Source organism: Hermetia illucens, chromosome 4, assembly GCF_905115235.1.
Source record: "Hermetia illucens chromosome 4, iHerIll2.2.curated.20191125, whole genome shotgun sequence".
NCBI lineage: Eukaryota > Metazoa > Arthropoda > Insecta > Diptera > Stratiomyidae > Hermetia > Hermetia illucens.
In genome coordinates this window covers 158,186,886-158,212,161 of record NC_051852.1, presented here as the reverse complement: position 1 = coordinate 158,212,161, position 25,276 = coordinate 158,186,886, and the positions used below count along the sequence as shown (strand labels likewise).

Below are 25,276 nucleotides of genomic sequence, written 5' to 3'. Positions count from 1 at the left end.
TATGATTTCGTTGTTCCACCAGTAGTTGGGTTGCCTACTGGGGAACAATCGCCTTCTGGGCATAGTAGCATCGCATGCTTCCGTCACCCATCGAGTGATCTGGGTGGCTTTCTCTCCAGCCGTACCATTCAGGGATATGTCGGATTTGAGCACCGCGGAAAACGTGTCCCCCTCGAAAGCTTTCACTGTCCAGCCAAGCATACCACCCGGCATTCTGCGAAAACTCTTTTTCGAGCTCGATCCGCCCTTGATCTCTATGCAGATTGTCTGGTGGTCGCTGTGAGTATAGTCCTCACTGACATGCCAAGCGATTCTACTGGCTAAAGTGGCACTCACGTATGTCAAGTCCACTACAGACCCCAGGCCCCTTCCCCGGAAAGTGTACGAAGACCCAACATTCGCCAGTACCACGTCCAGCTCCGCGAATGCTTCGAGGAGAACACGTCCCCTGATATTAGTTATCCGGCTGCCCCATTCAAGAGCCCACGCATTGAAATCGCCTCCTATTATGATCGGCCAACGTCCTCTTGCATCCAAAACAAGAGCAGCAAGCATCCGCTCATACTCGATGAATGTAGCGCTGGGTGGAGCATAGCGGCTGTAGATGTGGATGCCCTTCACCTTCGCTCTGATGAAGCCCTCCTCCGGGTGCTCCATTATTTCCTGGAAGGCTTGTTCTCCACAAGTCCACAGCACTGCTTGGCCCATTTGGTCTTTGATCCAAACGCTACCACCGCGGTTTCGGTATGGTTCACTTAGTATGGCCACATCGATGTTTTTCTCGCGAATGGTTTGCGCGAGTAGATCCTGCGCCGCCTCGCAGTGGTTGAGGTTGATTTGTATCAACCTCATCTGCGATTTGTGCTAAGGGCTCTCTTGTAATCCGGGCACCTGCTGCTGCCCGCAATGTGCCGATGGTCCACACCCTCCTTTCCTTTGCACAGTAGACAATTTGTGTCAGCTTCGCAGTCCTTCCTGATGTGGCCTTCCACTCTGCATCTCCTGCATTGCTTTGACCTGTCATTTGGGTTAGTGCATGACTTCGCAATGTGACCAAAGCCAAGGCATCTAAAGCACCGTTTTAACGCAACCTGTTCCCTAAGGTGACACATAACCCAGCCTATTCTCACTCTCCCTGCTGCTAACAGTTTGAGTGCGTTCTCCACTGGTAGGCTGATGATGGGTTCGGGGTCTGCCTTCAATTTCCTGAGAATGTCGGCGTATGACCCTTCGCCCCGTTTGGAAATGAAAATCACCTCCGGTCTAATCTTCCTCCTATAATTTCTTTTCCGCGGTTCTACCTTCCTCCAAGCTTCCGCATCCGCCTTTGAAGATTCGATCCCTTTTCTCGAGGTAGCCACTGCAGTATTTTCACTGGTAGCTTCAGACGTACTTTTCATGAACTCCGCCTTTTTGGGAGTTGAGTCCTTTTTTCTTTTCGGGGTTTGCTGACCTGTTGAGTCATTCAGCTTCTCGCGCAAACTCTTTCCCGGTTTCTCCCTTTTTGTGTTTTGAACCGGCGTTACTTGAGTTGCCTGATTCACTTTTCCAATGGCCGACTTCCCTACTCGTTCATCCTGGGCCTTGCCGTACGTCAAACGGATGCCTCTTATCATGGCCCTTATATTTAGGTGAATGTTCCTGCGCTCCTTTATAAACTCGCACAGCTCCATGATCTTTTTACCGAGGGCAGTAAAGGCAGCTCCAGACTGATCATTGCCCAAAACATCGCTCGGGTGAATCGGCGTCAGTGATTCTTCCTCATCGAAGACTCCCGCTATACGCTTCCCACTGGGGGTAGCGATTGTGGGGGCTTGTGCCCGTGTGGGAGGGGATCTGCGAAAAATCGAGCTCCTTCTGAACGGATCCATCACTAGAGCCAGTTCAAGTCCCTCCCGTACGCTTGTAACATTAGATGCCACAGTAGCCAAGGTTCCCACTACTGACGCACTGCGGTCGTTGGATATCGACGGCCGGGAGCCCGCTTGCTCACTCCCAAAAACCGCCGGCACTGGGTTTCCGAAGCCCTGCACCGTAACTTCATTCTTCTTCTGCTCCTCCACGTTTGGTTTTATTTCTGGGTATCCTTCCCATAGCCAATTTTTATCCACGGGTGGGCGTTTACTTCCCACCTACCCGGCCTGCGCATAAACATATCCATACACGCACATCTCCAGATGCGTGCATGTGCATGGCCATGACACATTCGCCGAGCATTCCCTTATCCGCACGAAGGGACGCGCCTGATGGGAGATTTGGCAACTCCACACAGGGCTCCTGAAATATAGTCACTTCTGAAACACAGATATCATCCTAGCAAAGGAGACGGCATTATCGTGTTATTTCCTTTTTCTAAATAAAATAATATTTTCAAAGAGAATAAACACGAATGGCCGCTTAAAACACATACCGTATTCAGTACCATTAAATTAAAAAGTCCTGTTCGTCGCTAGTTACTTAATCTCCGTATGGATACTGTATCTAATGTACATATATGTATGAGATACATTAATTTTATTCGAAAATGGACGAGAACCTAAGCAAAACTTGGTTAGAATTGGGTTGTCTCAATCATCGACATGGAAAACTAAATTAATCCCTTGACTCTATTGTAATTTGCTCAACTTATTAACCCTTCCCTACAAATCAGCCTCTCCAGACAGTTACATTCATCATTATCTACCCCCATCAAGCGCACACCACATCTCTGTTCAGTCTGTTTAGATTCTCGGACGTAGTTTAGAATTCCTTGTGGTATTGCAGAAGCATCCATCTCAAACTGAAGTAGGTACGAGAAGATTCATTGACTTGATGAGAGTGCGGATACCTTTTTAGATTGAAAAGAATGTTTGAAAATATTTTTGTTTATCGAAGCCAAATGATGATTGAAAAAGTGTTGACAGTAACGTTGTTGACTCAATTTGGCTTCATTTCTTGGTTATAGTTAACTAAATTAGTCAAACCAACATTGTTGCAGAGGAAAGTTTTCTATGGTCATGAAAACTCTTTTCATGCAATTTCGAAATTAAGCTTTTTTTGCTTGTTAGCTCTCGGTACTCAGATTCGGGTGACATGTAATCTTTCAATCAATGCATATATTCATCGTAACCCTTCTGTCAACTTAAGTTGACAGGACCTCAAATTTAGCAAAATGGTTGTTGAATAATGTATTCTATCTGTCTCTCCTAAGTTCCTGTTCGTAGCGAAAATCATCCTGGTTGCAATATAATAGGCATTTCCCTAGGGGGAGCGTAAAATCCCTGTAATTGCTCATTTTAAATATCTATCACCGCTGAAGTTCAGGATTCGTATCCCTTAATTCCGACATTGGCGGAAGATATGGTATGCCGCTTCTTGCTACTCTGTACAGGAAATCATTAAAAAATCATTTGATCTAACCCATATTAGGGACAATATCTTTTGGGTGTTCCACGGAACTTTTAGCTCAAATGAAGGTTGAAATTTCTATTCCTAACTTACAAATTAATTTCGGTTTGATTTGTGAAACCGAATGGGCAGGATATTGATTGGAGTCAATATTGCCATTCGGATAAAATCGCATTTTATTCATGTGTAACACGGACCAACTTGCTTTACCACATTTAGCCGCAAATATGAATGTAAGGGCGATTATCAGAGTAATCCTTGATTTTGTAGCAAAAGATTGGATTTCTTAGAATCGGCAGACTTTCGAAAATGATGCTTAGTAGAACCTAATCTGAGAACTGACGACGTTACAAGACTGTATCCACACCAAAAATACAGATAAGATGAGATTTATTTAATAATTATTACGGGCCGGGTCCCGGTTGATTTCATCCCTATAGGAATTGACGCTCCCCCTCAACCTTTTCGAACGAAGTTTCAATTTATAATTTGTGAGACCCACGTCAAAGCAGTAAGCGACTCAACGTCATTTCAAATGAAGGCCTAAAGATATCTTCTCTGTCGTCTTCGCCCTCATAGCTTTCAAATAAAAGAATGATATCCAAAAAATCTCTACAAGCCAGGGTTGCTGACAAGGTAGCAGCTAGTTATCCGATATCAGATCCTAATACTTCCTTTTATAATTTCTCTTTCTGATTTTGATTTCTGAGTAAGGAAGTTAAGTAACTAACGAAGGGAATTTCAACAGCGTCAACAGGAATTGTATCTAATAGCTGCTATCATAGCGACATATGAGGACGATAAAATGTCACATGATTCATTGGGCCATTATTTCAGAGGAATCTGAAGTCAAAAGCGGAGGCCACTAGAGTTATATTTTCTGATCGATACTCTTTCTTCTCGTTACTTAGGATATTCTTCGTTGATCCTTGTCAAGAAAATTCCTTATTTCCTTACGACTGCACTTAGTTAGGTCCCTAAACAATTGTTCGTTTCTAGGCCCTTCTGAGGTATATCAAACAAAACATGGAGTATTCGCCACCCCCCCTTTATTGTCCGAGGCTGTCGAAAGATGGAGCGATGACGTAGGCTAGAAGGCCGCGTAATTTTAGGACTATCGAATTGGTGGACTTCGGTGCAAAACTGATATGTGTGAAGTTCCTTATAACGCAGACCTAAACCAGATACCGTTGGTTGAACTATTGATGATAATGTTTAGTTTTTCCCACTTGACTTTGAAACAAGCTATGCTTAGACAGACATAAGCATTCCAATTATTATTATTATTATTCTGTTAAGGGAAAGTCGCACCGCGTCGTTGAAGATCTATTGTGCCCTCTCAAACCTCGCAAACTCGCAAACCTATAACCGTTAGGAACTTTAGTATGTTCCCTACTTCCAGATCTTTCAGCTTTGCATCTGGTATTAAGTGTTTTCCCAGATGTCTCGACCTACTTTGAACAAGTGCCGGACACTGTCCCAGAACGTGTACAGAGGTTTCGTCCTCTTCCTCACAAAACCTGCAGGCAGTGTCCGTAGATATCCCTAGCTTCCCTAGGTGATAGTTCAGTCGACAATGACCAGTGAGAATTCCCACTATGATTCGGAGGTTTTTTTGGTAAGGTTTAAACAATCCTTTGTGCGTATGGGTTTGTATCCCCCAATAAGCACCCTGGACTGCTCCATCCCTGGTAGGCCCGCCCAGTATAGTTTTCTCAACCCTCCCTCTTCATTTCTTAGATTCACAACCATGAAACCGTTCCCGATTCCACAGAGGGGTTCTGGCCCGTGTAAAAGCGTCCCTGCTCCCTTCTTGGCTAGTTCGTCCGCTGCCTCATTGCTTTCCAACCCAGCATGGCCTGGAACCCAAAGTATCCAGACCTTGTTGGGCGAGCCGAGTGTATTCGGTCTCTCAAGGCATTTCCATACCAGTTTAGAGTCCACCTGGTTGGACCCAAGTGCCTTGACCGCTGCTTGGCTATCGGTGGTAATAGCTATGTTCTGCCCTCTGTAGTTCCTTTGCAGATTAAAGGAGGCACATTTGCACAGGCGCCTGGAATATGCTAGTCTATCTGCCCATTGGCTCAAAATACATTTTCCTTGGACCAGTGACACCGGCACCCGCTCCTTCTTCTGTGAGGGACCCGTCAGTGTACCAAGTAATCAGTTGCTGGTTTAAGCCGTATGTCACAGCCACGCTCTTGGAGTTTGCCTTCTTACTCCAACGTGTTTCAAACTTCTGTTCGAAGTGAAGCCTCGTTGTCATGTTATCCCTTGGTATCAATAAGAAAGAATATCAAGAACATCTTCCTTCGATTTAGGTAGCTTCCGGCCTCACTGATACTCCCGGCCATCCTGAATATTGCCCTCCTTGCCTGGATCTGTATGTGCAGATGAAGAGGGGTTAATCCCAGATAGACCTTCAGAAATACCATTGGGCATCTCCTCATTGCCCCACAGATACACACGCAAGTCAATCTTTGGAGTTTGTGTAACTTCCAGACTTGAGTGCTGTGTGTAGTTTTTTCAAACTAACATGTTGGATTTTGAAGCCCACAGGAAACGCTCACCTCAACCGACCAGCTACATCCCTACCTGGGTTACCGTGCCGCCCTGGCGGGTTGGAACATAGACGTCCCACTGACACATGTGGGTGGGAAGTCTGCTTATAAGGCGATACAGATGGTTGCTATACCTGCTTGCGTCGGCAAATAGTGTGTCGGTATGCGCCTGGAACACAATTACTGCCAGCCACTCATCACATACCAACGACTTTGCGGCTTTCTTTTCTAGATATCCTTTCCATAGCCACTTTTGTATACGGCTGTTTTGTTCCCACTTACCCGACCAGCGCATAAACATGCCCATGTACGCACCCCTCCAAATGTGAAAAAATGCATTTCGTATACTGCCGGGAGTTCCCTCATCGGCAACGCTGGGACGCGCCTGATCGGAGATCTTTAAACTCCTCGCAAGAAACAAAACCTTATTAAAATTGATTCAATGTGTGCTTGTCCGTCACACCAAATTTACGCAGAAACGGCTGAACCTATTATCAGAAAATTCAGTAAGTGGAGCCATTTTCTGTTGACTGCAAGGGGGCTCCCCATATCAAGAGAGTGCACATGCGCTTTTCCATATACGGAAAGGAGGGCTAAAAATGTGTGCTTCAAAAAGTGAAACAGGTCCCGGAAAATTGTGAGCGGGTAACAATCCTTCTCCATACCCGCCTATTTAAATTCATCAATACCACAATAAAGTGGGCCCATATAAACGGGGCGTAATGGATATTGCCATTTTGTTTGGGACTGGCCGCCAACCACCATCAGGCCGGCCCGTCACTTATGTCTGAATAGTCCACACTTAACTAGCTCCGGTCCGCCGGTGATCTTCCCCGGCCGCAAAAGTGAGACGGTCGCTGCGCAGTTTATTTAGGAAGTGAGTGAGCATTTTAAGCAAACCTTCATCACTGGTAAACATCTTTTGTCATCCAGCTTGTCAGCACGTAGATGGTGTTTTTAGTCCAACAGGCGGCCGGATGGACTGTGGACTGTTCAGACGTGTGTAATGACTCGTTAAAATTGCGATGGTCAAACGACCATCCTGAATGGCCGGAGACGACCAAGACGAGAGAGCTAACCCCCGGTAAGGAACGCGTAAATATTGAAGCTGCATCGAAGTGCTCCGTCGACACGTACTTACACGCCTTTGTGCTAGCCAGGATGGGGAATGTGGGGGTTTATTTGAGCACTTCTATCCCTTACGTCTTATTTGCATAAAAATTCACCTGTCCTGAAAAGTACTCAATCATGGGGATTAGCGTTCACCTATCGAAATTAACAACTGGCAAGCTAAATCTGCAACCAAAATACTGTGACTGATTCTGCGATCAATGTGAAAGTATCCAGTTTGCACTACTTATGGCCGTAAAAAGTAAATACGCACATTGGGATTATTTATGATTAAATGGAAGATACGCTTCTATCGAGCACGTAGCTGTCCTGGTCCTGAACGAAGCCGAGGGTGTATTGTCCTGGGTACGGAACAGCATAGTAAACACAATTCAAGGCACAATTTGTCCTGCTGCACACTCTCTCGAGCGTGGAAAACTACGCGAATCTGTAGTTTCATTTTCTAAATTCCATATGCGCAGCTCTTTCTGTTATCAGAAAAATCAGAAAAAGTCAATGTGAACGCATCAAGTCGCAGCGCACGCAATCCCCTTCAATGGGCCTCCCTCGGATCATATGTTTTCTAATCAACGCAACAAAAATGAAACCAAAATGCAACCGCCGCAAAAATGACGACCGCCGGTCCAGCTCATCAGTAGTCCATCGATCAGCTGGTTTTGTTCCCGGTCCATGGCCTCGAACTTAAAAGTCTATGCCAGTAACATGCACAGCCACGAACAATCGCCTGCCTGCAACCAATAATGTGCAATACTAGATATCCCAAGAATATATACAAATTATTGGCAGACAAGGAGGGGATAGTGCTGTGTCTCAACCGTATTTTAGATAAACTTTTTTTGTGTAAATAAAGCGTGTAAAGCGAAGCCGCAAGATTTTTTCATACAACCATTTTGGGAAGCGGTACATGCAATTGAGTGCAAGCATAGCTTAATATCTGTTCCCTCCGCGTCCTACTAAAATTGAAAGTCCATATATCATCAGTGGTAACTAGTCGCAGACCTCGAATTCACCCGTGACTCTGAGAAATCACAGACTTTGGAGACCTGTCCCAATTCATGTTCCCCACGGAGAAATCTGTGGAAGATAGACTCTCCACTTCAGTGGAAAACCGATACCTCGTATCTATGGCGCGGTCGGCCAAAAAGGATAGTACAGCAACTCCCTTAATGAGAGGAACTGGAAATCTGATTGCGGCCGACCTGTCGATGACACTGTTGCCTAACTCTTATAAAATACGGAGGAAGAAGGCTCGGACGAAGGAAACTTTAGCCGCAAAGGAGAAGAGACTACCTGTTGGCCTCTCAGAAACTTTTCCTCCGTCTGTCCCCGGAAAAACGGAAGAAAAGGAAGCTGGTAATGTGGACGCAACAGGTCTAACGCCGGTATGTGAAAACAGATCTATGCAGCCCGGACTCCGTGAGACTGGGAGGGCTTCTAGTCGACGATAACTGAAGGCAACGGAAAAGAAGGTAAAGTTTCTTGGGAATGAGGACATAGACGTTGTTACACCACCAAGTGTGGCGGTATTTAAAGAAATCGGACGCAAGAAAGCAGAATTTTCGGTGGAAGGTGAGGACAAGCAGGTAACCTCTTTGAGATCCACACTAAAAGAAGCAGACTTTTCAGTTAGCGGCGGGTTTCATATTAGACTGCACTTATGGCTACAAACACAACAGTTGGTCAAATCAACCTGCAGCATGCCAAAACTTCTTCCTCTCTACTAGCAGCAAAGCTGACAAAGTTACAGAACTGTCGTTATATGTTTCTAGTTCAAGAGCCATGGGTCCGTTTCAATAGAATCTGTGGTATTAGCTAAGTCAAAGGGACTAGGATCTTCTTCTATGAAAGATGCTTGAGATCGAGGGCCTCTTTTCTGACGTTGCGTTGTTAGAGGCAACCATGCTGAGAAAATTCTGCTCCCAGGACCTTGTTGCGGTCAACTTACAATACGAGATTAATGGTAAGAGGAGAAACGTCATAGTTGCCTTTGCTTACTTACCCTATGATTCTTTGTGCCCTCCACCGACGCGAGAACTAAGGGATCTGGTAGTGTATGCAGAATCAAGTGGCTTTGAACTTATAATTATAAATTGTGATGCCAACGCTCAGCATATTTGTTAGGGCAGTAGCAAATGCAACCAAGAGGAGAGAAGCTGTTTGATTATATCACTTTAGCTGGTTTGATGACCGCGAACGTAGGGTACAGAGACTCAGGAAGTCAACCCAACGACTTCTAAATCGTACTTGCAAAAGCAAAAAAGATGAAGACTGGCTAAACTTCTGGAACTCACAGCGTGAATATAAGAGGCTCGTGAAACGTTCGAAACGAGACTCTTTTAGAGCATACTGTGTTGATTGTGCAGAGTCCTTAATAAGGATAAGTCGGCCGAGTTGGACTCTCTTAGAAAATCGAATGATACTTTCACGAACTCCAGAGTTGAGTCTATACAGATTCTCTTGGAAGTACACCACCCGGAAGAACAGGTCTCATATGTGGGAAGACGTGAATTGGCGATTTCTGCAAACCCTTCAACATGAAGGTGTTGAAAGGGGGGGAGCTGCTATATTATCATTTGAAGACTTCAAAGCACCTGGTATGGATGGCATCTATCCAGCGATGCTGAAAGAGAGTATAGAGCACTTAGAGCACCTTCTAAGAAATATTTGGCAGAAGGTATGTGGAGATAAAGATGAAACGACCTCTCACAGCTGATGGGCTGTTTAGGCGGACCTTGATAGTGCATGGGGATTTAGGCCTAAGGTAGTAATGTGGATATATATTGCTATCATTAGGACGATGTCCGTTTATGCATCCGTAGTGGTAAAACAAAAGAGTTTTCACTGTTAACTAGCCACACTGCAAAAAACTCTTTATCTGGGTATCACCGGTGCCATGAGCATGGCATCCGGCGCGTGGATTTGTTTATTCAGAGCACTGCAATGAGAGCAGCTGATAGAATAATTCGCTTAAATCTATGGGAAAACAACGAACGTGGGGTCACAGAGCATTGGAAGAGTCATTGGGAGAACTGAGTCGGGTTTTCGCCATGCCTTCCGATTTTCAGATACATCTGTTGAATAAGATACGATGTCAGGATATACTAACGTCTTCTACACCGATGGCTCAAAGACAGAAAATGGTTCTGGACCAATAGCCTTTAAGAGTTCTCAGTCAAATTTAGGAGCTTGTATTTAACAACGTTCAATACACAATTTCAAGAAATTTCTCTTATTATAAATTACTCTTATTATAACTCCGAGATATTAGAAATAATACAGATTTCCGTATGTAACTGTTTTTTTTCTGCACGAAAATCTTTCCTTTCACCGTGACTGCCAACCAACTATTATTTTTCCTATCTGACGTTTTTCGTCATCTACTCTGTTCTTCATTCTTGTAGCGAGTTCTGAACTGAGTAGAGCGGCGGTGACGTCATCTGTCCGCTGGTATTCGCGACATTCGAAATAAATTTCAAATGCCGCGAATCCTGCCGCGCCACATCACTCCGCCCCCAGATGAAACCGAGGGGTTTCAGCGAGCGAATCCGGAACTGTGTTCCCCATCAGTCCTTGAAGCGAACGCGCCGTTGTTTAGGGTTGCACACGGCCTTCAGTCTGGACTGTGTCCCCCGATCTCGAGCTGGAAGAAATGTTCTCCACGCTCGAGAACGCGGTACGGGCCTTCGTAAGGAGGCTGCAGCGGTTTCCGGATGGCATCCGTCCTGACCAGGACGTGCGTACACGTGTCCAGTTCCTTGGGCGCACAGACAGATACGGACGAGTGTTGGGTGGGAGGAGTGGCCTTGATGCGTCGGAGATTGTCTCTCAGCAGACGCACCAACCCCGATTCTGTGAGACCCGATCTCTTGTCGAAGACCGGATCACTTCGAAGTCTCGGGTTCTCCCCGTATACCAGCTCGGCGGGTTGTAGGCCGAGTAGGACGAGAGGCAAGATTTGGGTCCAGGACGGATCGTCGCGTACCATAATGGCGGCTTTCAGCGTCCGGTGCCAACGTTCCAGCATCCCATTGGATTGCGGGTGGTATGAAGTAGTCCGCTGGCGTTTAAACCCTAGGAGTTTGCTTAACTCCGAGAAAAGGGTGGACTCAAATTGCATTCCCTGGTCAGTGATGACCACTGCAGCGACGCCAAAGCGAGGTATCCACTCTCGACAGAGGGCTTCGGCACATGATTGCGCCGTAATGTCTTTCAGAGGTATTGCCTCAGGCCACCGCGTAAACCTGTCGATGATTGTGAGACAATACCTATAACCGTGCGAGTCTCGCAAAGACCCTACTATGTCGAGGTGTATTGTGTGGAACCACTTGATAGCGCGGGGGAATGAGCCCACTTCTTTCCTTACATGCCTGGAGACTTTACACTTCTGGCATGCGATGCACTCTCTGGCCCGGGAATTGACATCCTTATTCATAGAGGGCCAGAAGTATTTCTCGGTGACTAGCCGATTTGTTGTCCTGATGCCTGGATGCGCTAAGTCGTAAACTGCGTGGAACACTTCCTTGCGAAAGGTGGCCGGAATGTATGGCCGAGGCCCCTTTTCCGAGTCCTCGCAGTAAAGAGAGAGGTTTGAGCCGAAGATGGGCAACTCCCGAAATTTGTATTTGGGGTTGGATTTGAGGCTCTGAAGTGCTGCGTCATCCTCCTGCGCCTTGGCAATAGCCGAGAAATCGAGTGAGGCGAGAATGTTCCTCGAAGACACGAGACAAAGCGTCAGCAACTATATTGTCCTTGCCGGACACGTGCTGGATGTCTGATGTAAACTGGCTTCTAAAGCTCAGGTGTCGAAGCTGACGAGGGGACGCTTTGTCGGGCTTCTGTTTCAAAGCATACGTGAGAGGCTTATGGTCCGTGAACACTGTGAACAGCCTGCCTTTTAGGGAGAAACGGAAGTATTTGATGCTCAAGTACGCTGCGAGCAGTTCGCGATCGTACGTACTGTAGTTCCGTTGAGCGGGATTCAACTGCTTCGAGAAGAAGCTCAACGGCTGCCAAACTTGATCCACCTTTTGGTGAAAGGCAGCACCTACTGCGATGTCAGAGGCATCAACAAAAACGGCTAGGGGTGCATCTTGCAGAGGGAATGCCAAGAGTGTAGCGTCGGCCAGTTGTTGACGGGATTTGCCAAACGCGCGGATAGCCTCTTCAGACCACACGATCTCTCGTGTGTCCTTAGTTTTGGGGCCAGACAAGTACGCGTTCAAAATGGACTGGTGATGGGCGGCCTTGGGCAGGAAACGACGGTAGTTTAGCATGCCCAAGAACTTCCTCAACTCCTTCACTGTCTTTGGACGCGGGAAGCTTGTTATCGCTTGCACCTTGTCTGGGTCGGGCTGTATTCCTTCAGGGGATATGAAATGACCCAGGAATCTCACCTGTTTTTGGAGAAACTTGCATTTCTCAAAATTTAGGACTAAACCGGCCTCAAGGAGACGTTGAAAAATGCAGTCGAGATGGGCTAAGTGCTCAGACTCAGTGGAAGAAGCGACCAAAACATCATCCAAATATACGAAACAGAAATCAAGGTTTCGCAGGACCGAGTGGATGAACCTTTGAAAGGTTTGTGCCGCATTGCACAATCCGAAAGTCATCCGGGTGAACTCGAAGAGTCCAAAGGGTGTGCATATTGCCGTCTTTGGAATGCCTTCAGGAGCTACTGGGATTTGGTGATAAGCCTTGGTTAAGTCCAAGGTCGAAAAGATGCGGCAATTCGCGAGGTGATGCGCAAAGTCGTGGATGAGTGGAATTGGATATCGGTCAGGAACAGTCTGTGCATTTAGCCTTCTGTAATCCCCACATGGGCGCCATTTACCGTTTGGCTTAGGGACCATATGCATTGGGGAAGACCAACAGCTGTTTGAGGGCCTGCAGATACCCTGTTGAACAAGTTGTTCAAACTCTTTCCGTGCAATAGCCAGTTTCTGGGATGGTAGAGGACGCACCTTCGAGAAGATCGGGGAACCAGTAGTGATAATGTGGTGCTGCACATTGTGCTTCACTGGTTTGGAGAGATTACACTCGGTAGTAATCTGGCTGAACTTTTGGAGAAGTGCCCGAACACGAGAGTCGGTAATGTCTTCTCAAAGAACGGAAAGATTATTGCCTGGGTGAGATACCATTTGTCCCGACGAATTAAGGTTGGTCGTGGAATCTATAAGAGATTTGTTTTGCAAGTCTACCAGTAATCCATAGTGACACAGGAAGTCTACGCCTAGTATGGGGAAGCTGACATCCGCCAGGATGAAACGCCACGAAAATGTCCTACGCAAGCCACAAGTCCACCTTTCGAATAAAAACGAGAAGTAGGGTTTTCCTTCGGGACAATATACTACGGTCTTTCAGGTTGAAATGTTTGCGATCCTAAGGGCCGCAACCTGGATGATTGACGAGCGGTTGAAGGGGCACATTGCAACTTATAGCGATAGTCAAGCTGTAGAAACCGATTGGATTCTGTTTCTAGATTCAATACGGTGGATTTGCTCTGGGTCATTGTGGTGTAGAGGAAAATGAAATCTTTAATGCCTTAGCAAAAGACGCTTCAACTTTCCCCATACCCGGACCGGAACCAGCAATTGGGGTGTCGGTAGCATTGGCTGATGCCGCTATCAAAAACTGGGAAGAATCTTCCCATAATGACAGGTGACGGAGTCTTAATGTTGCTAGACAGACCAAACTTTTCCCATCAGAACCAGTCAAACATACTGGAAAGTTTACCCTGTTGAAAAGCAGAAGCATTGTGGGCATTCTGCCTGGAATTCACTAGCTGGGCATATGTTCAGATTAGGAATTATCCAAGACGTTACGTGTTCATCTGGAGTGAGGAAGCGGAATCCACGGAACATTTTCTATGTGAGTGCCCCGCCTATGGACGCATCAGACATCAGATTTTTGGTGCCGATGTTTTGCAGTTGCGAAGGGTAACATCACATCCACTAACGAATCCGGGATATTCCATTGGACGGGGGTATTGAGTACAAGGGATCACTAAGGTCTGAGAACTCAGAGGCTTTGCCTGTTCCCTACCTCAAACCGACACGCACACACAATATATCATTTAAGTAATGTCACCTATGGTGTCAATTAGGTTATTGCAAATAATTGAGGGTAGTTTAGCGTGAAGCATCTTTTAAATATGTATTGTCTTTACAGATTCGGAGCCGGCTTCTGTTTTACTGTCGTTTATGCTGCGCTTCTTACCAAAACAAACAGGATAGCGCGGATATTTAAAGCTGGCAAACAGTCGGCTAAACGTCCATCTCTCATAAGTCCAAAGTCGCAGCTAATCATATGTGCATGTTTGATGTCCGTTCAGGTGAGTCCATATTTAGTACTACTGAACGACAAAATGTAAATTTAAGAGGTATCATACATATGTTACGATAAAACCATATTAACATACACATGAATATGAATGACCGACAACTTCACTTACTTGTAAACGTTTCTTTACTCTAGGTCCTCATAAATGGAGTTTGGATGGTTATTTCACCAGCACACGCTATCCATCACTATCCTACACGTGAGGATAACCTCCTCGTATGTGACTCTTATATAGATGCATCATATATGATAGCTTTCTTCTACCCTATTGTTTTAATTGTTGTCTGCACTGTTTATGCTGTACTTACACGAAAAATACCGGAAGCATTTAATGAATCAAAACACATTGGTGAGTTGATGTATGAGTCCTGTGAAAAGGATATCTATTTTAAGCAAAGTTTTCACCAATTAAGCGATATTTTTCTACATTCAATCCGTCAAAATGGTGTCATTTAAAGGATACAAAGGAAAATTCAAGGAAATCCGTCACTAACAAATTTCTACTTGAAACGTCCTTAATCATGAATACCCAAGAAATTAAACTTGTTATCACGCAAAATTGAATTTTCTATTCTCCCGCATCACATCCATATGTACACATGTTTGTATCTGGAACTAATGGACTCCTTTATTTCTTCCCAGGTTTCACCATGTACACAACTTGCGTGATTTGGCTGGCTTTCGTTCCCTTATACTTCGGTACAGCGAATCATGTCCCGCTAAGGATTACATCGATGTCTGTGACTATCAGTTTGTCTGCAAGTGTTACGGTGGCATGTCTATTTTCTCCTAAGGTAAGAAAAGTACTATTGCTCTCGCTTATCCTCACTTTGCGGCTATATCCTGTGAGGGTTTACTTTAAGCAAGCTCTCAGAAATGTATCGCGCCATTGGAAGGACCCAGCCTAATGGCTTCATCATAAATAGACAGTTCCCTTAAAAGAGAGTGATATCAACTAATGGAATTCCAATATGTTAAGGTCGTTCTTACATCGTGTAAAGTAAGCTGGCATAAAACAACATTTACATAACTCTATATTAAACTTATTCCATCATTCACTTACCCACTCCAGTCCTTGGAACGTTCGCCCATTGACTCACTTAATATCTATCCATGTTTATATTATTCTTTCACACATACTTAATAATGGCTCTCGGCTGTAAGGATATCAAGTTGCCAATTTTAGGAAAAAGGTTCACTCGTTGGGTACCTTAGCCTTAATTCGAACCTAAACCAATTCACAGACAAGCTATCTACCATATAAGGAGGGTATGAAAAAATGTTTAATGGGGGTGGGCACGAAATATGGTACGTACTTGCTTGAGTGAAAATTCACTTTTTAGCTATTTTCGGATATTTGTATAGCGCATTTCTGGGAAGGTACTTTATGCGAAGAAAATGAAACGGAGGCGTTTGTAAGTTGAAAATAAACCTTTGTCCCGAACGAAATATTTGCTATACAATGAAAATGACATAAAACATTACCAAATTTCGGATTTTCCTTTCCATATTTGTTATTTTGAAAGTCTAAAATGTCAACGTGCCGTCACCGTCTGGTCCCAGAAATTGCTTTGTGGAAAACTGTCTACACAGGTTCCGTTCGGCATACGTTGTGGGCGAAAGTGTTCACAGGAAAACTATTTATACCCAGAATATCCTACAACCACGCTGCGGTTTCCAGGGAAAATACTGCCATCGACTCTTTAAAATCGCTTTTCATCCCTTCGGAATATTCCCTTGAAAATGGTGGTAAATGTTGATTATGCACACACACGTGCAACTTTTTTAAAATCGCTGTTTTGCATTATGAAGCATCAAAGGATCAACTACAATTACATATGCTTTATCCTTACCTCCACAGCAGAGGAACTTCGTTAATTCAGTAGAAAATGTAAGCATGCATATACGGAAAAATCGTCAGTTAACAAGAAGTCCTTTTTTGCATAATAAAAAGTAGAACAGGTCAAACTATGTATCAAATTACTTGAATATGAAAATTACAAGGATGATATCTGAGAGTACATCTTAAAGTTGCTTTTTGAAAAAACAGGATTAAAGAATGCAAAAGTTTCCTTCATAAGATATAGAGATAGGGTAGCTAGGTATCAATGATAGCTCTTAGGAGCCCAATTAGCGATACCCTGAGAAGGGCAGGGGAAGAGAATCTCACCTGTTCAGATCTTGAGAACTAACTGGTAGCCTTTACGAACGATAGCAGCTCCCCACCCTGCACATAGGGACTATTATATTTGAGCTCCTCAAAAATTTTTTTATCTTATCTCCAAGCAAATTGTAGGTACGGTCAGTCTAGTGAGATGAACTCCCAGAGGCTAATGCTCCGGGCAAACCACTATAATTCTGTACATATTTGTACCCATCTAGCCAAAGACTTGGCACAGGTGGTGAACCTTCGTCACCTGAAATTATAAACTATTCAGTAGTAGGAGTAAACTCCACCCTTCAAAATTTCCAGCCGACTGCGCCCACCGAATGGCTATCAAAGCACATCCTCTCCACACTAGTATGATCTTGGACTGGGAATCCAGAGGAATACCGTCTAGTCTCCTCAGAGCATCTCTACACTGCCTTTTTTTTTGTTGAGGAGGTGGAAATCTTCAAAAAGACACTGGTCTGGACACACCAGCGTGTGGATTTTTACCCATTAAAACCACCCCCGACTCCCTCCCTGCCCCGCGGAACCACCATAAGTTATTACATCACGGGGCGGAGTCAGCTCATTCTAGCTTTGTCACCTTTCTTCTATACGCGGCGCACGTGACCGCGCTTTTCTCCTTTCCTCTGCCTTTCGCAATTTATCTTGAATAGATGCGATCATGGAGTTGACCGCATCCCAATTCTCTTGATGTGCTAGCATTTTCGGTACCAGATTTTCTGGTACCAGCACCTCTCCTAGAGTCTCCTCTAGATTCCTCCTTTCTTCCACAAATCTCGGACAGTGGAAGAATACATGCGCTGGGTCCTCTGGGACTCCATTGCAATTTGGACAATCGGGTGAGGTCTCCAATTTAAACCTGTGAAGGTATTGGAGATATCCTCCGTGTCCCGTGAGAAACTGGGTGAGATTATAATTAATCTCACCGTGTCGTCTCTTCAACCACTCCTTGATGGCAGGAATGAGCCTGTGCGTCCACCGGCCCTTTCCCGAGCGTTCCCACCGCTCTTGCCATCTATTTATGGATCTCTCCCTCTCAGCGTTCTTCGTCCGCGATGAGGAAGAGGTTGGCTTTCCGTTGTATATATTCGCCAGCTCATCTGCCAAGATGTCAATGGGCATCATTCCAGAAATGACGAATGCTGCATCATCTGAGACAGTCCTGAAGGCAGAGCATACCCTCAGGGCTGTCCTCCTGTAGACTGAACTCAGTTTGGTAGCATTCCCTGACATCCACAACCAGCATTTGACAGCACTGATTGCCTCGCTTGAGTATAACTCTTCAAGATGCTTTGCGACAACAACCAGTGCTATGTCGTCAGCGTAACCCACCACTGTGGCTTCCTCCGGAAGGGGAAGATTAAGTACATCGTTGTACATGATGTTCCACAGTAGTGGGCCCAATACGGAACCCTGTGGGACACCGGCGGAAACAACGTACTTCTGCGGTCCGTCATCAGTCTCATACCATAGCCTCCTTTCAGTTAAGTAAATATCGACGATAGCAGCGAGATAGGCGGGAATACCTATCTACGCTAGGGATTTGCGTATTAGATTCCAATTGGCCGAATTGAATGCATTTTTCACGTCCAGAATTACTACCACGCAATATTTGCTGGCACTACCCTTTCCGTGAATTGCATCTTCGGCCAAGCCAGTAACCAATTTGATGGCATCAATGGTTGATCTGGCTTTTCGGAACCCATACTGCCGATCTGAAAGGCCGCCTTGACCCTCAACAACCGGGAGTAATCTATTATAGATTACCTGCTCTAACATTTTCCCCACCTTGTCCAAAAGACATATGGGTCGGTATGAGGATGGTTCACCTGGAGGTTTACCAGGCTTAGGCAGAAGTACCAACTTATGTCGCTTCCAAGCCGCCGGAAATATTCCTTCGGACATGCATGCTTCAAACAGCTCAGCGAACATGTCCGGCCTGGATTTCACGGCAAGCTTAAGGGCCTTATTCGGCACTCCGTCCAGGCCCGGCGCTTTATTGTCTCCTATTCTGCTGCAGATCTCCAGCAGCTCGTCTCTGGTGACTGGAGGAATTGCCGTCACATTTAGAGGTGGTTGGAATGTGTCGGTGCTCTCCTCTTGCTGGGGGAATAACCCCTGGATGATTTTCAGCAAGAGGGTGGGACACGTGATCTGCGGAGATGAACGGCCTCTGAACCGTCCCTTCGCAATTCCATAAGCTCTCCCCACGGGTTTACGTCCGCTTCTGAGCAGAGCTCCTTAAAGCATTTTCTCTTGCTTCGCTGGATGGCGAGCTTGAGGGTTTTGCGGGCTGCCTTGTAGGCACACTCTTTCTGCCCTTGATCGACTCTACCTACCGCCCTCTGAGCCGCTCTTCTGGCTCGGTGGCAGGCTGATCAAAGACCGGTCAGTTCATCATTCCACCAGTAGTTTGGTCTTCTACTGGGGAATGAGCACCTCCTAGGCATAGACGCGTCACATGCTTTGGCGATGCATTGAGCCAGATGGATGGCTCTTTCCGTAGAGGCGCCCGCTATATCAGGTTGATCTAACCACACCTCTAAGAAGCTCTGCTCATCCAAAGAGTTTGCAGACCAGCCTGAAACCTTTTTCGGTTTCGGGCATGATAGCTCTTTGCCCTGTGGCTCGACACATGTCTCAAAGAAGATTGCCTGGTGATCGCTGTGGGTGTAGCGTTCGCTGATGCACCAGGACATACCACGCGCCAGCGCAGGGCTGATAAAGGTCAGATCTACAACCGACCCTGACCCCCCTTTCTGAAAGGTGTTTACGGCACCTTCGTTAGCCAAAACCATGTCCAGCTGCGCAAAAGCCTCTAATAGACTGTGCCCCTTAGCATTTAATTCTCTGCTACCCCACTCTAGGGCTCAAGCATTGAAATCACCAGCAATCACCTTTGGACTTCGTCCCCTTGCGTCGAGAACAAGATTATCAAGCAGTTGCTCGAATTCAGGCAGGGTCAAACTTGGTGGGGCGTAGCAGCTTTATACATATACACCACTTATTTTCGCCCACACAAAGCCACTGGGTACCTGACTTGCCGTACATTGTATGGAATGCCGACCACAAGCCCACACCGCCGCTCCACCAGTCGAATCTGTGACCCATACGCCACCGTGACGGTTTCTATACGGTTCACTTATGATGGCAACTTCCATCTTAGATTCGAACGTGGTCTACTCAAGTAAATCCTGAGCGACCCTGCAATGATTGAGGTTTATTTGAATAAACCTCATTTTCTCATTGCAGTGAGCGTCTTCCTAAATTCCGGACATTTGGCACTTCCGGCAATGTGCCGGTTATCCTGTCCCTCTTTGGCTACGCTCAATAGGCATTTGGGGTCCCTATTGCACTCTCTGGCAATATAGCATTTCTCCCCACACCTTCTGCATCGATCGGACCGATCAATGCTGCTGGTGCCTGCCTTCGCGAAGTGCCCAAACATGAGGCATTTAAAGCACCTCTTCAGTGAAATCTGCTCTCTTAAACGGCAGACAACCCATCCAATCCGAACCCTTCCGGCGGCTAACAACATCTGCGCTGCCTCCGCTGGCACTCGTATGGTGGCCGTTTGAGTGCCACCATAGGCTTTCCGTAGACCGACAACAGACTCCTCTGTAAGTTCTTTCAACTTGAATTGCTCCTTCAGAGCAGTACAAATTTCTCCTTTCGATGTAACTTCATCGAGATCCTTACATTGTATATAGATCTCATGTTTTTGGGCACGCACTGCGGCATTCTCCCCAAGTGAGTTTTTCACTTGAGTGCGAAAGTCATCAGTTTTGCCACCGCTGGATCTTTTCAGCTCGAACATGAGATCCCCTTTCTGGGTTCTTCGGATTCTGTTCACATTTCCGCTCAGATCTTTTAGGTCGGGATCAGCTTTGACCTTTTTGAGTATCTCCGCGTAGAACAGATTGCCCTTACTGGAGATAACAATCGCATCTGGACGAGTTCGCACTTTTGCTTTTCCTTTCGCTTTTTTGTTGGTTACTTTAGTCCATCCATCGTTTTCGTTCGTCTTGGGCTTCGCAACGCTGGTCGAGTTTCCTAGATTCGCTGTATGCTTTCCTCCTTCTGAACTGTTGGTGTTGGTTTTCAGGATGTCCGTCCGCCTTTTTTTCTCTTAGGCGCCTGCTGATTATTTAAAGGATCCCCCTCTTTTTCACGTACTCGCTTATTTCGCTGGGATTCGATGGTAGTACGGTTAGGCGTCACTTGGGTCGCTTGTGATACTGCTGGCACATCGGGGTTCGGCGTGTTGTTATTATTCTTCTCCTCCATCTGTGATCTATTATAGAGGACTCTAATGGCCCTCACCATATTCTTTATGGCTTGGTGCACGTTGTGCTTGTCCTTGATAAACTCGGACAGCTCAACTATCTTTGCCCAAGCTGGGTGAAGGGTAATTCCTCCGGATCGGGACTCCGCTCCTTATAAGCCCCGACAGGGTTACTAATTTTATACGCTGTTTCACTTTTGCCAGTTATTGATCTTGCCTGTACTTTTTCCTTCATCGCCTTTAGCATTGGTGGAGATCTCAAAGTTGATGAGCTTCTTTTGAATGGATCCTTATCTTGTTCCTGGAGCACTTCTTGCTGTCGCGCATCTTGAACATATGCTGTGGGTGTTGTTACAGTTTTTGTCGTCCAACGATCCATCTTCAGTTCATCCTTGGTTGTTCTTGCTACTGGTGTTCTCGGTAAGGCCGTACTTCGCTTGAACACTTCCTTCTCCAGATCCAAATCACTTCTAACATTATATGCCAAGGTGGCCAAGTTGTCCACCACCGAGGCACTGCGGTCGAGGGATATCGACGACCGGGAGCCCGCTTGCTCACTCCTAAAAGCCGCCGGTACTGGGGTTCCGAGCCCCTGCACCGTAAGTTTACTCCTTCTCTCGTCTTCCATGGTGGTTTTATGTTCTGGGTATCCTTCCCATAGCCATTTTGGTCCACGCACCAGAGATGAGCAAACACTAGCCCATACACAGTCAGAAAAGAAAAGTGCATGAACACATATTTACACATCAATAGGTATGCCCCTATCCGCCACCTGGGGTCGCGCCTGATGGGAGATCTGGCAACTCCTCACAGGATCTCTACACTGCCTACCAGCCTGGATGATGTCTACTCGTATCTAAGTGTAACCTTGCGGTATTTCTAGCGATTCTCCTTTTGCTTCAGCCCTTGTCTCGTTCACAAGCGGGGTCGGTTTCGCCATTTTGTTCCATCAAAGGCCTCACCTGGATTGCTTTCAAATTCCTATCCAGCGCATCAAGCCACCACTGTTTCAGACGGTCTTTTGTAGCTTCCATCGATTTTGATGTTAGACCAATCGGTGCAACCCCATATCGATCGCGGATATCCTCATTTCGAATGTGATGAAAACATGTCACGCCACTAGTCCAACGCAACATCTCGTCTCCTTTCCTGCAAGACGCCGTTCATTACTCTTCATGGTCGGCTGACACTCAGAACCATGGACAGCAACTTGAGACATTCTCCATTGGCTGATAGCATAGATCAGAGATATTCAAATCGTCAGTTCTGATCAGGTCACTGTCATTGCCAATGATCGTGGCTATTTCATAGCGATAGGCCGTCAAAAATTAAGTTTTATTCAGATTCAATCTGAGACTGTGTTGCGCTGGAGCGATTATACCATTTTTGGAGAAGTTGCTCTAAACTATTTTTTTATTAAACGCTAGTGACGGACACCTAAAAAAACAAAGAGGAGTGGTGAGTGGTCGCTTCCTTGATGACTACTAACAGAGACACGAAGCAGTTTTGATACACCTACCACACTTCAAACTTTAGTTTTCGGATCGTGGTAGAGTAATTGAACCCAGCGCATGAGATCGTCTGTGTTGTCGTAGAGTATACCAGATGAGTTCGTGTGACACACGGTCAAATGCTTTCTCTAGATCCAGAAAGGCTATGTAAAGAGGGTGATGCTCCCCACGGTGTTTCTCCATGAGTAACCGCACAGCGTGTTTTGCGTCAGTAGTTCCGCTGCTGACAAATACGGCTTGATTTGGACGATTTCGCGAATACGGTTGTTTAGAATGCGTTCAAAAATGTTCATGGTATGGGAAAGTAACCGGATCATATTCAACATTCTCTTCGACTACCTTTCTTTTACTTTATTGGAACTGTGGCGCTTTCTTGCCGGTCAGATGCTGTTCAACTTTCCTGAATAACTCGCTTAAAGAACAGTGCCACAGTGTTGGGTTCCAGCTCTTCGCTTTCCAGTAAAGTTTTGTGACCTATTGCCACTTGATATGAGTACCCGTGCAGTCTCGGGTCTATCTAATTAGGTCGCTGGAGTATTCACCTGCTGCATCACGACCGGAAAACCAATGTGATACAGCGTCTCCCGGTGCCACCACTATGAAGGTTCTCCACAGCCACTTAGTTTTAATTCAGCCGACTCGATTTCGGCCCCGTCTTCCTCAACTCTATCTCTGAGCACCAGTTGCGCTGACAGGTGGAACTGCTTCAAATGTCGGTAATGATAGTGGAAGCGGAGGATGAAAAAATTCGTCAGTCGAAATCTACTCAAAATTTTCTCGCCATCTATCTGTCGGGGCTCGGCGGTTAGTAAGCAAAGTACCATTCTTGTCATTAAGGCAACAGAAGTGTTGGATATGCTGTATGTCGGCGATAGGCAAGTTAATACAGATCTCTCTTGCCATCCCGAATGTCCGTCCTGTTTATAATAAAGATCTTTGTAACAGACCGCTCGGGTGACAGCGATCGCTTTTTTGGTCCCCGGTTGGTATTCTTATCAATTTGCCAATTGGCGATCGTTTTGACCGTCGAGAAACTTACAGTAGAGGCGTTTCTTTCAATGGACATTCATTGCAATATCATCATTCTAAAGCCAAGTATCTCGGTTGATGAACCGCTTACCTGGCTAGGTGACCCTGGAGGTTGCAGAAACCGTGTTGTGGATCGTGTCTGTAATTTGGTTCCACGATTCTTCCATCTTTGTAATGGTTGGTATTCGCGTCAGTGACATAATTTATTCTTTCTTCTTACGAAATCACCACCATTTACGGTGACCTGTGTGTTCCTTACGCTTGATTCGGAAGATGACAATCAACGGCCGAAGTTGAGGTGCGGTGGTCTCATGGGGAACGGCTTTGCAATCAGTAACGGTGAGAAAAAGTTGACCTCTTATGAGTCATTTCCGACATTTTCGCGAAAACCTGCCATGCGTGTCTTCTCAGGGCAAAAAGCAATAGTTGGTGTTGCTCTGAAGCCCCATAAGTCACCCCATCTGTTTCAACGCACCAACTCTTTGGTAAATACAATATGAATAGCGACGACGATACTAGGAGGTGTGTTGCGTTGAAGTGACTGCTTTGGGTGTTGGCACTGGATGTGAGAAAACTATTGGTTGCCAAAGCTGCTCCTGGAAGAACAAACCGTAGAAAGAAAACCACCATGAAGGTACAAATCCGCAATATACGGTCGTCTCTAATAATAATAATAGTTGGCGCAACAATCCATATTGGATCAGGGCCTTGAAGTGTGTTAGAGCACTTCATTCAAGACCGTACCGGTACACAACAGTAGGCTCCAGCGTGGACTTGCGCTGTATAACTCGGTTGCCGCACTCATTAGTTGCGCTGAATTGTCCTGTTGCATACCGGAGCATGCAGACCAACCTAAATCAAGCGCTGTGATGGAGCGAAAACTCGTTCATTGAAGCTGCCAAGATGCTGAAGAAAAACTGGCTTATTTCAAAAACTACAAACATTGCCTAAAAGATAAGCTTGAGTTACAAAAAAAAAACGTCTAGAATGTATTCTGGCTTCAGAACCGTCTCAAACGATGAGACGCGATGACGTATATTTAGGATAGGCTCGTTTTTTCCTCTGGGGCAGTATTCATTGCTTCAGTAATACTAAGGCAACCGAGCCTTTGAATCCATGCTAGCAGCTTCCTGCTGTTAGCAATATTCAGTCTCAGCCACAAGAGGATGCATGCATGCATCAACATGGGTATTATTACGGATGTATCATCATGTGGTAAAAGTCCTCACGTCTTACCTATTGCAGTCCTACAACATCGGGGAAATCTGCAGGATTTCTGATATTGCTCTTAGATATGATGCTTCTATGTTAGCTCGGAGTGGAAATGAACTCCTAAATGCTTGACTGTTTTACCAGCTCGATTTTCGCCCCTTATACGCAGGGTACTTAACGTTCCTAGTGAACATAATTAACATACTCCAGTCTTCGCATTATGTGCGTGATACCTTCACTTTCCAACAAGACCGGCTATGTAATACGGTCTCAGATTTGAATGGCATCTTCTAACAGAGCTTTCAAACTGACAGTGAAAACAAGGACCGGTTTTCTTCACCAAGGCTATCGCAGCGTGCCTAGAAGAAAGAATATTCCCTGTTTAGGGTAGAAAGCTAAGGTTGGTGTTGCTCCAAACTCAATAAGCCACCCGTTTGGACGATATAATAAAGAAGATGATGGATAAAGTCACAGTCACAAAAAGCCCGCCGAAGCTCTAGTCTGAGTTTCGATGCGCCCACTCTACGGTAAATGCAATAAGTATGATGGTGTGTCTACCAGGAGGCGTACTGAGTTCTGGCGTCTGTTGTGGCACTGGATGCCAAAAATACATTGCTTGTCAAAGCTACTATAAATTTAGCGAGTTTAA

The 25,276-nt window shown here is 45.7% G+C and overlaps 1 protein-coding gene across 1 annotated transcript in view; it reads left to right on the top strand.

Annotated features, from left to right (window-relative positions):
• LOC119655813 (metabotropic glutamate receptor 2-like) overlaps positions 1–25,276 on the top strand; it is a 195,636-nt gene that overhangs the window by 153,463 nt on the left and 16,897 nt on the right. The window contains exons 13-15 of the mRNA XM_038061918.1: positions 14,247–14,409; positions 14,553–14,766; positions 15,060–15,211. Coding sequence (XP_037917846.1) covers positions 14,247–14,409; positions 14,553–14,766; positions 15,060–15,211 — 529 coding nt within the window. The remainder of the gene's footprint in view (positions 1–14,246; positions 14,410–14,552; positions 14,767–15,059; positions 15,212–25,276) is intronic.